The sequence below is a fragment of the Saccopteryx leptura genome, chromosome 5 (genome assembly GCF_036850995.1).
Source record: "Saccopteryx leptura isolate mSacLep1 chromosome 5, mSacLep1_pri_phased_curated, whole genome shotgun sequence".
In the NCBI taxonomy this organism is placed as follows: domain Eukaryota; kingdom Metazoa; phylum Chordata; class Mammalia; order Chiroptera; family Emballonuridae; genus Saccopteryx; species Saccopteryx leptura.
Genome location: NC_089507.1, coordinates 182,830,846 through 182,844,664, shown reverse-complemented (window position 1 = coordinate 182,844,664; position 13,819 = coordinate 182,830,846). Strand labels below are relative to the sequence as shown.

The 13,819-nt window shown below is 44.8% G+C and overlaps 1 protein-coding gene across 4 annotated transcripts in view; it reads right to left on the bottom strand.

Annotated features, from left to right (window-relative positions):
* KIF16B (kinesin family member 16B) overlaps nt 1–13,819 on the bottom strand; it is a 354,538-nt gene that overhangs the window by 104,094 nt on the left and 236,625 nt on the right. For 2 of the 4 annotated variants that reach the window (XM_066387102.1, XM_066387103.1), the window contains 4 exons: nt 10,319–10,468; nt 7,709–7,805; nt 6,552–6,602; nt 1,404–5,015 (listed from right to left, as the gene is read on the bottom strand). In XM_066387102.1, the coding sequence (XP_066243199.1) occupies nt 2,931–5,015; nt 6,552–6,602; nt 7,709–7,805; nt 10,319–10,468 (2,383 nt within the window). In that variant the 3' untranslated portion in view covers nt 1,404–2,930. Of the gene's footprint in view, nt 1–1,403; nt 5,016–6,551; nt 6,603–7,708; nt 7,806–10,318; nt 10,469–13,819 lie in introns of those variants that run through there. The other 2 variants (XM_066387104.1, XM_066387105.1) reach the window with 1 other exon arrangement.

Genomic DNA, 13,819 nt, shown 5'->3' with positions numbered 1-13,819 from the left:
TCTCTAAAGGATACACATACATTTTTTTTAAGTAATGAGAATAGGGAGACAAACTGTCTTAAAATGTTTTTCAACAAAACCTAAATAAATTCATCCTACCCGCACAAGTCTGCAAAATAGGCAGCTGTGTGCAAAATGGACTTTAATCAAATTCCGATGAAATCACTGTTTGAAAAATATTCAAAGAGGTTTTATGTAGAATGCATTAACAAGCCCCACTAGGTAAATGGTTCTGCCTATATTACAACAGTGCAAAATGCCACATGCAGGATGTATGAACCTTTCTCCCCTGATGCCAGCACTCGTGACAGCTGCTATGCCGCATTAAGCTGGACGCTGGGCTCTTGTACCTGCTCCACTCCAGCAGCGCCGTGGGCTCAGACGTCTGAGAGATGAGCCAGTGGAGCCTGAGGGAAGCTGCCAGGGCCGAACCACAGTGGGTAATGGCACAGACAGCACTCCACTGGCTTCGACAGACATTATGGCAGCCTTAATGCTTACTTCATGGATAGTAAATCAGATTCTCATATCAAAAATCCTATTTGATCTCAAGGTAAAATGCATGCCTGGGTGAGAGAAGTGATGTGTAAAATTTGAATGCCAGAGGCTACTTCTTTTACGTGGTGAGTTCCAAATGTAATCCTCACTGCAGCCTACTGGGGTCCTAAGGAGGCTGAGAAGTTATATATGATGAATATCTGATTTTTGTGCAATGCTTACATCTGCTGTATACTCCATATAGGGGCAATATTAGAAACCATAATTCATCACGCAACAGAATTATGCTTTTAAACCTCTGAGGACAAGCAAGTCTATTTAAGATCTATCACTCTTTGTTAAAATTTGTACATGACTAGTATCATTACCTTTCCAATCATAGCACCCTGTCCTGGCAATTAATTCACTGTCTCAGCTCTTTGTGACTTTGAAGAGAAAATCCACAATGGAACAAAAAAAAAAAAAGAAAAGAAAAAGGGTAGCACAAAATATATTAGTTGAAAAACAGTGAAAAATATGAAAATAAATTAGGAGGGATATTATTAAGATATTAGAAGACTACCATGGTTCATCTTTGATGTTTCTTCCATGGTAGAAGATCTACCAGCTAAGAACGGGATAAACTCACTTTAATGATGTGCTCATCACAGATGCAGAAGCCTTCACATACAAGGCACAGGGTGTGTATACGTGTCTGTGACTGTGGGGAGGGCGTAGAAGCTACAAAACAGACTCCACCTAAAAGCATTTGAACTCCATCGACCCAAAAGCCCCACTTGGCCACGCCAACAAGGCTGCGGCCACCAGTGAGGATCCTCACACACTATCCAGTCTCTTGTTCACGTCCCCCGACCTGGGCAGAGGAAAGTCAGTGAGGAACGCGTAGACAAGCAGTTTGCTGTCAGTTCTGACGGGGAAGAGAGGGAAGAACTGCATTTCTTGGCCAAAGGGAGATGGTAAGTTCCGGATGGGTGCAGCTTTGATACTGTCCTTATCGTCAATTAGGAACAGGAAGGAAGAGGGGCGGGCTACAACATTTATACTGCCCGTTATCCAAAGACTCAGCCAGAACAGAAAACGCCCTCTCCATCCAGGGTCAAAGGAATGGCTTACGGAACAGCTGACTTGCTCAACTACACATGTCACTGGATGAGTAGCCCCTGTCAGCTCGGCGGGACCCCAGCTGGAAGGGGAAGCAGAGTGGATGGTGCAAGGAAGACGTCACCTCCTCCCTTCTAAAACTTGGGAATTTAGTGGAACACACACATCCGAGAAAGGGGGGCATGCTGGCAGAGCAACCCAGGGTCACTCGACATAAAAACAGACATAAAACATGTAACCTGATTCTTCAGTGAAATACTGAACAGAGATGGATCCCAAGGGTCCAGGAGAGAAGAGGGAAAGTGGAAGTGGCTAGTTTTGAGCCTCTAACAGAGCAGGAGGGCCACTGATGACTAGATGGCTCCTTGTGCGGAGAGAAGACCTGCCTGGGACTGACAGGGGCATGACGTGGTCTCAGAAGGGAGGCCAGCACAGCACTTGGCAAGAGGTGATCGGTGAGGGGGGAGGTGACAAACAGGAGGGAGGACAGCCAGCCAGGAAAAGTGCTGAATGCCTGCTGAGGTGGCCCTTGTATCTGCTAAGACAGCGTAAAGAAGCTGTTAGAAAAAGACAGGAAGAGGCAGAGCCTTTCTAGGACAGAGATACAAGAGCTCAGAAAAAGAACTGCTGGGCGGGGGCACGGTGCAGAGGGGGCAGGCAGTCAAAGACAAACCAACAGGAGAGAAGCTGACATCACAAAGGCTGGAAAGGAAGAGTCATGAAGTCTGAAGGAGAAAGGAGAAGGCATGTGACTGGGAAGAAGACCTCACAGGGCACGGACGTCTCTGTTCCATCTACCTATTATTTATAGGGAGGGGAGGGCATCTGAAATCCCTGGTCTTCGGGAAGCCTGATGTATCACTAATGTGCTCAGCAACAGAGCTGTCCTAATCACAGCTAAAACACAGGGTGTCAATGAAGGTCACTGCCAGACTGGGCACTTCCTCAAGCAGCACAAATTAGTCTGCCAGAATCCAGCAGGCAAAGACAGACTCCAAGCCACCATCCTATAAGTCAACATGAAGCCAAAGACGATCCAAACCGCTTTAATCACCTCACAAATAATGGGGCGGACCCAAATGTACAAGGCTGAGGCTCCAGAAATGAAGCAAGGTGGTCAAAAGGATATTTCATCAGTTCTCTGCTATGACTTATTTTTATTTTATTGTAGATATTTGATATATTTGCATCTTTCATTTTAAAGGTCTCCATTTTTCCAGTTTCAAATCAATGAGCTCCACTGAGATAATCATAGTCCTTGACTGCTTTCATAATGTTCATTTCCTTATAGATCTCAAAAAATATGCAGAGTGTTTTCACAAGTCTCCTCCCTAGAGCCTCGTCAGGTATGAGATTAGCCACAGAGCCTCATCCTGACAGTTCAGGGTCAGCTTCCAGACCTCACGGGCCACATCCTGACTGTCCCAAAGACACAGCTGGGCGTTCTGCGCTTCTTGAGGATGCTCAGGCAGGCTACTTCCTGAAGCTGATGGAAGTTTCAGGTTTTGAAAGAAGACAAGGTGGACTGTTGGTAACGTTCTTTTCTCCGGAACAACAATGCATCTAAATTCAGTTAAAGCGCGGAATTTGATGACATCAAATTGTGTTCGTGGAGGAGGAGTGTTTAGAGACTGAATATGTGGATAGAAAACTCGGTCTTCCCTCACAAGGCCAATGTGGGAGTTGAGAAGGACCAGTGACAGGCAGGGGTCTGGGCCAGAGTCATCGTCCACCCTCACCGTCGTGTACAGCAATAACTGAACCTGCACCAGAGAGGGGATGTTTACTTCCATATTTCCATGGAGAAAGTAAATCATGTCGACCATGGTATTCTGGAATCGGGATGATAACCGAACTCCATTTGTCAAAACTAACTCCGGGATTTCTGCTTTCCAATCAAGAGAAAGCTGAACCAAGTCTTCCTGGAGCAAAGGATGACTAGTGCAGGTGGCGGCCTCAGACTCGGGCAGCAGGACACACAGGAGGTCACGGCATATTTGCTGACAGAGGTTTTTGTTATAAGTAAACACAGTGATCAGGGAACTCTCTGCAGAGCCTAGGAGTCGAAAGCTCTGCCCTCCAAAGCCGATTTTAATCTCCCGGAGTTCAGAGAGAGGTAGAGCATAAAAAACGGCCATGGAGCCCAGGTGGCCATTGGAAAGACCCAAAGCACATATAGTTGAAGGAAGCAGGAGCAGACACACTGGCTGGGGGTCTGGTTCTGCGCAGTTAGCAGCAGCAAGCCAGTAAACACCTCTGACTTCATGCACGTCACCTAAAAGTTCTGGTAAAGAACAAGCCATGTGCCCAAGAAAGTCCTTTAAAGGGCACTCCTGCAGTTTCAGCATTTGATCTGGGAATTTCACGAGGGTCTGCTTAAATGCGGAAAGCCTTCCGGCATCTTCACAATCCAGGCAGAGAACTGAGCTCGGGGAGGAGCCTGGTGGCTCTGCGGCTGGGAGGCCAGGGACTTGGTAAGGCGCCACGCTCTCTGCTGGCACCACGGCCACTGGGTCCTCGCCGCCGCTGCAGCCAGCCCGCACCTCTGCAGGGAAAAAATGCCTTTCTGATGCCCCCCAGGGTGACTTCAAGGGCATGTTGAGGGGGAAGTGTTCCACAAACGGCAGTCTTCTGATGAACGTTGTTACCTGGGAGGTGAGCTCACTGCGCTCCCACAGGCTCTCCACGTGCCTGGCTTGGCTGAGCACCTCTGTGCCAGCCCGCAGCAGGTGCCTCCTAGTATCTTTATAAAGGTTTGAGAAGCTGTGGTAAAAATACCCCAATGCACCGTTTCCTTCTGTGCTGATATTCACCAGTGACTCCGGAGAGTTCCCTTTTCCCGAAGGTATCTTTCTCTCAGTGTGCTGCTCACTACACAACTTCGAGGTGAGTGAACTCTGAAAAACGCTGGCAGGTGCACTGTCTTCAGGAGAAACGCTGTCCGAGAAAACACAAAGTAACTTGCTTTGCCTGGTCTGTCTGTGTCCACTGTTCACAGACACTTCTTGGCACATATGCTGCAGCAACGTCCAGCTGCACTCGATTCCCAGGCTGTGTTCATCGTTGTGAGTCATCAGCTCACTGAAATTTCCTGACTTAGCCTGAAAATGTTCTGCACTGCTGGTGCTGCTTTCATTCAGAGAGACTTTGGACAGATGGAAAGACGCCGACTGATCACCACCTGTGCGTGCAGGACGACTACCTCTGTGATCACTGTTCTGCCGCCCCTCGGGTGCTGAGGGCTGACCCCCCTGCGGGGAGGTCCTCTCTCCTGATGCTGGAGAGAACGTGGAAGGGCCGGAGCTGCTCCACGTCCTGGCATCACTCTGGTGGCTGTCCTGATCCATCTCCCTCCTCTCCTCTCTGCTGGACGTGTCAGTGACATCTCTGGGCAGCAGTGGAGCCTGACATCCCTTCTGTTCAAGATGTCAAAAACAGTTGAAATGGGGCTGTGGTAGCAGCTTTCGCGATTCTGTCGCACACGACGATTCCTGCAGCCATTGGTTTCATTGCGTGGACTGAATCAGAGGCTCAATTAAGAGCCTAAGCCATTTCCATTGATTGATACATGATTTTAAAATACATGATTGAATTTACACATAGAACATCGATTTCCATATTATAAATCTTAGAAATTGCTAAGTATTTTTATAGAAATGCTTTGTATGGAATTGATTCACAGTATCCATTTCTTGGTCTAATATAATATTTCACTCACTCTAAAATAAATCTTAAGAACTTCGGGTCAGTTTTCAAAAGGTCAAATTTAGTTGTAGGCCCTGGTCGGTTAGCTCAGGCAGTTAGATCAGCCTACCAATACACCAAGGTTGAGGGTTCGATCCCTGGTCAGGCCACATATGGGAAGTGACCAATGGATGCACAACTAAGTGGAACAACAAATGAATGCCTCTCTCTTTCTATCTCTATCTCTCCCTTCCTGTCAGTCTCAAAAAAGCAATAAAAAAAAATTAACTGTAAAAATGAGTTCATGATTATATGTCCAAAATGAAAAAGTAATGCATCACTATGGATTATTTAATCAAAATCAGAAGGAAGGCCAAACAAAACTGACAAGTATTCCAACCTAAAAGTCATATTTCTCTCGCCTCTTGGTTCGTTTTATGAGATTCTTTAATTTTATCTGGCCTGGTTAGATTGTTATTATCAAATCTACAAACCAACGCTATGAAAGGCCAGGCACTATGGACACAAAGAAATGAAAGGCAACATCCTGTTCTTCACCAGGTTATCAGCTGAAGAGACAGATGTGCAGAGGAAGGTACTGTCATTACTGGATGACAGGAAGGAGGACACGGTGTGGCCAAAGTCAGGTAAATTTTGTGGAGCACCCCTTTCACCTCGCACTCTCTGCTCAGTGATTTAGGAACACTATCTGTAAGATTTATATCACCTAGTAGATTGTGTTAAATTTAGGAGTATATGAAAAGGACAAGAGCCTCAGTGGAATAAAGTATGAGTAACCCTTTACAAATCGTATCCAAATAAACCCCGGCTTGACAATCCAACAGGGAAACAAGTAATCAACCGAGAGTCATTCCCTTTGTGCTCCTGCCAACCCAGTCCATGAAATAAGCAGGGTTTTTAAAATATGGAGAAGTACTCAGTTTCATTTCCAAGCCCCATATCTGATTCTGATTATAGAATTCTGCCTTTCAAATGCAAACCAAGGGAAAGGATACTGTTACCAATGAAAAACTGGGCAAAGCGCCTCCACCACAGCTACATGCCATTCAAACAAAGTCAAAGCAGCTTCCAACCTGCACGATTCCCATTTAATTTTTAGTCCATATAATAGTTTGCCTTCCCTATTAGCCATTAATCTCACTGGGACTTCAAAATTCTAATTATGCAACTAAACATTAAGAAAATTTAATCGCATGAGCATGCCATAATTTAAGGTGACCCTATCAATCTGAAAAATCATTACCTACCTCATATTTTAGCTTACGTTGAATGGTACCATTGTGAAGGTTCTCATTATTCTGAAAAGAAAATAAAAAGCCGTCTATATTAAATTATAGCGTGTTCATAGAGGAGGAAAAAACTGATTTGATTAGAAATATTTATGGGAACAAAATTCTAAAGAAACATGCTTGTTATTAAACAATGATAACCTTTCTATAGAATTTATCTTCTGTGGCAAACATGCACTATTGATCCATCTGCCTTGTAAAAGAACTGAACTATTTATTCCAAATCTTAAAATTCTAAGAATAATATTAAATCAAGGCACTTCTTAAATTTGCAGGATAGAAATACAACGCTTTTATTTTAATAAAAATCAACTTGTCGCAAATGTGTATCTTCTCAAAGGCAAAATTATACTTCTACTTGGGATAATTTATCAAGCAAATTAGATACTTATGAAATTTGGTTGTACTCTTTAACTTTTATTTATTTTTTTTCCAATTACAGTTTACATTTCACATTATTTTGTATTAGTTTCAGGTGAAATTGGTTTTATTTTTGGAGAAAACAGAAAAATGTTACATGTAGAATTTTTATAAGTCAAAAAAGTAAAGAAAACATTTTAGGTAATTTCATATTCACTTAAGAATTTCCCCTAGAAGTTCAAAACTTTAAAGTAAATAAAGTTACTTTTGAACTAATACTATTTGTAAACTGTTGGGCTCTACCCAAGCAATATTTAATTTTTCTAGAACATTTGCATCCCAATCTTCTCACTGAGAAACAGTAACAAAAGATCCCACCCTACCAGCACCAATAACTTATTGAAAAGGTCATCTTAAAAATGGACGACTCCAGCCTGACCAGGCAATGGGGAAGTGGATAGAGCATCAACCTGGGACACTGAGGAACCAGGTTCAAAACCCTGAGGTCTACAGCTTGAGTGTGGGCTCATCTGGTTTAAGCATGGGTTTACCAGCTTGAGCGCAGGGTTGCTGGCTTGAGCGTGGGATAACTGGCTTGGCTGGAGCCCCCAATCAAGGCACATATGAGAAAGCAATCAATGAACAACTAAGGGGCCACAATAAGTTGATGCTTCTCAGCTGTCTCCCTTCCTGTCTCTCATTAAAAAAAAAAAAAAAAAAAAAACAGCTGCATTACTGAGGTCCCCTCAGCTCACCTTCATCATATCTGCAGATGTGGTGCTGTCAGTGCCAATCACACGATGCAAATCCTGAAGACGTCTTTGGACTTCTTCTTCAATGTAAGCGTTGACCCTGGGGACATGCAGATGGGGAACTTTAACGTTTCTAACTACACAGGGCATCTGAGATCCTTTTCTTACTATACCCTTCATAAAATGGAAGTTACTTACTTTAAATGCCAAATATAACAACTCGGGCCCTTAAACATTTTTTCACTTTCTAAAAAATCTAGTGCTATGAGTCTAGTATCTATGTTTTCTCCAAATGAGAGAAAACTGGCTGTACAACAGAATCATGAGAATGGAAAGGGGGCTTAAGTGACCCAACTCCCCCCTGGGCTCCCTCAGTGAGTTCCCAGCTACGAGGTCAGAGGGAATGAAAGACACTGGATTCTGAAGGCTGCCCAGCCTCCAACTATGAGCCACTGACTCTGAGACCCAGCACTTCACTCACTGAGCCCCAGTCCCGCAGAACACGCAGACCCAGCTTCAGAGGGCTGCAAGGGCTCACAGCAAACGGTGACAGCTACCACTCACATCAGTGTCATTTTAGAGGATTAAAAGAAAAAAATAAAAGCAAATACAATCTCCAATAATCTTCACTATTCAGATGAAGCAATGTCTTGCATTGTTCCTACTATCTTTCCTCTCCAATTGGGTTACCTACACATGGCCAAGACACTTTAAAAGTCTGTCTCTACCTTCCAAAAAGGCATTTCACAGGACCAAGACAGGGCAAACCAGAAACAGCTGACTTCTGAGGCAGTTATCCATCGAATATTTCATACCTCAAAGAATGCAGGTGAAAGTGCACGAAGTATAACCATCCACCCAGAGAGACCAAGAACACTGCAGGATTGTATTTCCATCTAGAAAATTTCCAGGGGTTCAGCCTGCTCAGACGGGTCTCACTCAGCTCCAGCCCCACCTTCCCCTGGCCCACAGACACTGATTAGGTGGGCTAGTTAAAGTGAACTGTTTTGCATGGTTTTATCTCATCACACTAAAAAATGTATCTGGTGTCCTTTCTAAGCACCTACACCAGCCCTAGAAATATTTTTTGTAGTACTGACCATGGCAAAGTGATTTTCTGAAATGTTAGGCAAAGAGTTAGCATTTTAGGTAAGACAGCCCAGAAGAAGGGAGTTAGGGTAATAAAGTCAATGTTCACAATGTTTACCTTTTGGTCTTGAGAATAAAATCCTGAGCAACTGAACCCGAGTCAAGGACACTTACCAAGGCATTAACTTTCTGAACTTTTGTTTCATTTTTAAACTAGTCCTGCAGAACACGCAGATCTCGCTTCAGAGGGCTATAGGACTCATGCAATTCTGAGTACATTTTGATATCCAAATATATATCTCCTAATATCCATGGTTCAGGACTGTCCGACTTGAAATGTCCCCATGACATAGATGGGGTTGAGAAAAATAATCAAGTTTCTTTCAGGCAAAGAATGACAGAGCCAATTTATCTGAGAGCTCTTAGCCACAGAGCAATTGACAATACTTACCCAAGCAGAAAATAATTTGACTATAGTACTATCAGATACACACACACACACACAGTGTGTCCGTAAAGTCATGGTGCACTTTTGACTGGTCACAGGAAAGCAACAAAAGACGATAGAAATGTGAAATCTGCACCAAATAAAAGGAAAACCCTCCCAGTTTCTGTAGGATGATGTGGCAGCATGTGTGCATGTACAGATGATGACGTAACACCGTGTATACAGCAGAGCAGCCCACGGCCATACCAGTCGAGATGTGGATGGTACAGAGGAAAGTTCAGTGTGTTCTGTGGCTCGCTAAATTCAAATCCATGGCTAAAGTGCAATATGAATATCAGCGTGTTTATAACGAAGTGCCACGACATTAATCACTTAAAACAGAGAATCACAGATGTTATTCACTCTGTTATACCAGATGTCCTTACCCATGTGTGGCAAGAACTTCACTATCATTTGGATGTGTGTAGGGCAACAAATGGAGCGCACATCGAACTGCACTGAATAGGTATGAAACTGGGAGAGTTTTCCTTTTATTTTGTGGAGATTTCACATTTCTATCGTGTTTTGTTGCTTTCCTGTGACCGGTCAAAAGTGCACCATGACTTTATAAATAACTGTATATTTGTTATTCATGATCATTGTGAATATGCTGGTACAAGTTTTGTAACAGACTTCATCTACTTGTCATCAATGATTTCTATAAATTAATGGTCAGCATCAGGGCCTTTTTGTTATGATTCTGTCAACCAATTGCTTTGTTCCTCCTCTCAGCTTGGCCTTACATCGCTCCTTTCTGGCTGAGCTGGTTTCCCAGGACCTTTTAGTTCTACCTTCTTAAACAAAGTACTCATACCATCGTTCCTTGGATTTAGCTGGCCAGTTCTCAAGATTTGGTCCCCTCTAAATGATAACTTAACCCATCACTGGCCAGGCAGCAGCTGATGGAGACAAATCACATCTCAGGATCATGAATTACTTGTTACTTTGACAGACCCCTTCATATGCAAACTGGCCAATATGAGACTCACTGAATGCTATCAGAAAGGCAGTGATGGCATCAGGTTAACGCCCAGTACCTGGCGTCCATCAGAGGAAGCAGGTGAGGTTTTTCAGAACTGGACAAGCTGGCAGAAGCAGCTTTTCCCTCCAAGGTACCGAAATGCCCTTTTTGAACACCATCGACCTCATAGATCTTCTGCTTCAACTGCTGGATCTCATGTTCCAACCTGCAGAGGTGGAAGTAACATGAATTCATTCATTTACCGTATTTCCTGAGCACCATCATAGTTTGGGATATTGTTCTAGAAACCACGGGGGACCCAGACAAAAACTCCATGCAAAGACTTTTACCTTCTAATAGAAAAGGTGTCACACACCTAAAGGACAATGGGCCAAAAAGGGGGCTCAGAACACATGCTTAAGCATCCAAAAATTGGAGATTTTTACCATCAAGGGCAAGATATCGCCACAGTACTTGAAGTAGATCCTCAGGGGCAGATATACATGACTCTGAGCCCCCGCTTCATTAACGGTTGTTTACTATATGTTGAGATCCCACTTAATATTTCTGTTTGACAAAAGAGGTCTATGCTTTAAAGAGTTATTAAGGCCCTGGCCGGTTGGCTCAGCGGTAGAGCGTCGGCCTAGCGTGCGGAGGACCCGGGTTCGATTCCCGGCCAGGGCACATAGGAGAAGCGCCCATTTGCTTCTCCACCCCTCCGCCGCGCTTTCCTCTCTGTCTCTCTCTTCCCCTCCCGCAGCCAAGGCTCCATTGGAGCAAAGATGGCCCGGGCGCTGGGCATGGCTCTGTGGCCTCTGCCTCAGGCGCTAGAGTGGCTCTGGTCGCAATATGGCGACGCCCAGGATGGGCAGAGCATCGCCCCCTGGGGGGCAGAGCACCGCCCCTGGTGGGTGTGCCGGGTGGATCCCGGTCGGGCGCATGCGGGAGTCTGTCTGACTGTCACTCCCTGTTTCCAGCTTCAGAAAAATGAAAAAGAAAAAAAAAAAAAAAAAAAAAAAAAAAAAAAAAAAAAAAAGAGTTATTAAGAAGATCAATCCAGGAGTATCTTTACGGCCAAGGTAGTTCTAAGTTAAATCTTCTGAGGGGATGATGGTGGCAGGTTCTCCAGTACAGAGAACACTATGAACAAAGAAGCTAAATCACAAAACCCAGGAACCCACTTTGGCTAAAGCAGAGGGTATGGAGTAGGCAAGACAAGCCTGACCAGGCGGTGGCACAGTGGATAGGATGTCAGACTGGGACGCAGAGGACCCAGGTTCGAAACCCCGAGGTCACTGGCTTGAGTGTGGGCTCATCCGACTGAAGCGCGGGCTCACCAGCTTGAGCGTGGGATTATAGACATGACCCCATGGTCACTGGCTTGAGCCCCAAGGTCGCTGGCTTGAGCCCAAAGGTCACTGGCTTGAAGCCCAAGGTTGCTGACTTGAGCAAAGGGTCACTTGCTCTGCTGTAGCCACCCCCATCCCCAGTCAAGGCACATATGAGAAAGCAATCAACAAATAACTAAGGTGCAGCAACGAAGAATTGACACTTCTCATCTCTCCCTTCATGTCCATCTGTCCCTCTTTCTCTCTCTCTCTCTCTGACTCTCTATCAAAAACAAAAACAAAAAAATTAGGCAAGAGGACAAGAGAGCTAGAAAAGCAGGCTGAGTATCTCGAGAAACTCTTATAAACTGTGAACTGTGGAACCAAATGTTTATTTCTTGTGGTAAATGATAGATCCACATGAGGTCACATGTCAGTACGGCTGCTCCCCATTGACCCAGGCATACCTGAATTCACTAGGCTAGAGGACCAAGTCTGCCAGCAAAGTTGGTCCCAGGGAACACAAAACCAAGCAAGAATCTACAGCTCACTTGAGAACTGGGGCAAGTTAATGAAATCTGGGTATCAATTTCTTTAGGTGTTAAATAAAAGGTCAACTAGTCTCCCTAAATTTACTGGGCTTCAAAAAACAGGGATTCTAGCTTCAGATGCTGACATACCATAATACTGCCAGCTCTCTGATGTCACCAGTGACAACTTGACTGCTCTACCCTAAACATGAAAGCCATGGTCTTAACTGTTGAACTGAGATTATGGGGTCACCAGGGCTAACACCCATGGGTTCAATGGGAGACAATGCTCTGCTGAACCCAGCCCTTCATCTGTCTACTGATGAGCAAGCACTTACTGAGCATCAACTTACAGAGTACATTATTTTCAAAGAATGAGGGAATGAGTATAAAAGAGTGATACTAGGGGCCAGGTGGTGGTCCAACAACCAGGGAACAATATTATCAGTCTCAGAGATTGTAAGGAAAATGAGTTGGATATAAGTGGGTAACTGCCAAAGTTCATAATGAAGATGGCGCCCAGTGGAGTTGTTCAAAGGCACCCTTCGTGGCAGGACCATGGGAAAGAGTCCACAGAGCACAGGGGTCTGAGCGGGGCCCTGAAGGCCGAGCAGGACTTACAGAAAGAGCTATGCAAGCGGGAAGAAGCACCCTGCTGAGCAGCAGCTCTGTGCCAGCAGACAGGGGACAAGAGGCTAACAGGAGACAAGTGGGCCGAGATTCAAGTCACAGTTCTGCCACTTTCTGACACTTGTCCCGATGGTTATATAACTACTGAATAGGGAATAAAAAGGCCAGAAAATGGATTAAATTTTGTTCACAAAGCAACTGACAGGCAAAGCCAAGTTGAGTGCACTGTTGTCCAATCCGGTTCCACATGAATTTAACATTTCATGTTTTTGCATTTCACAAGTGGTCAATTCAGGCTGCGTCAGGCTGTGGCTTAGCCAAGAGAACCAGAAATAATGAAACAGTAAACTCACTCCAGGAGCACCACCGCCAGAGAAAAGAGCTCGGATTTGTTGGCTTGAATTAAGTCCTAGCCAAGCCCACTCCATCAAACACATGAAGCTAAAAGCCTCCTTTGCGCGGCTGTAGAGGAGAGCTGATGTGGGGAAATCACAATACTGTATCCACTATAATAGACTATTAATACTAATGGCCAGGGAGCAGAGCCAGTCGACCAAAGCCAGGGGCATCAAGCTAAAAGCTCCCACTGCATTCTTACTGCACACGGCAGGATCAAATTGAGAGCTTGCCCTCTACTACTTTACATTTCCTGGGGCTGGAGCTTTGTCCAGCAGTTTCATTTATATAACATACCTGCAATCATTTTCTTAAACTTTCAACCTATTTCTCTGGAGTAACAGCATTATAGTTTTTGATTATTATTTGCTGCTGTTTTGCCTGAGGGAATGACCAGAGAACAACTGTAAATAGGATCCACAGTCTAAGCAGATCATTTGAATGGAGGTTGTCCTGACCTTTTCAGGCAAGATGATGGATGGAGGCGCCAGCAGCACCTTAAGCAGACCTTGCCTTGTCATTAGCATGGGTTCCAATGTCAAGCTGAGCTCCTACTGGCCAGCAGACTGGGCCTCTGCTGCAGCCCCTAAAGAGGGGCCATGGGTGGGGGGAATGCTAGAGAGGGGGCAGTGTCCCAAGCCCTCCAACCTGGGATTCAGTTAAGTTCTCAGTTGGCCATAGGTATGGAGCTAA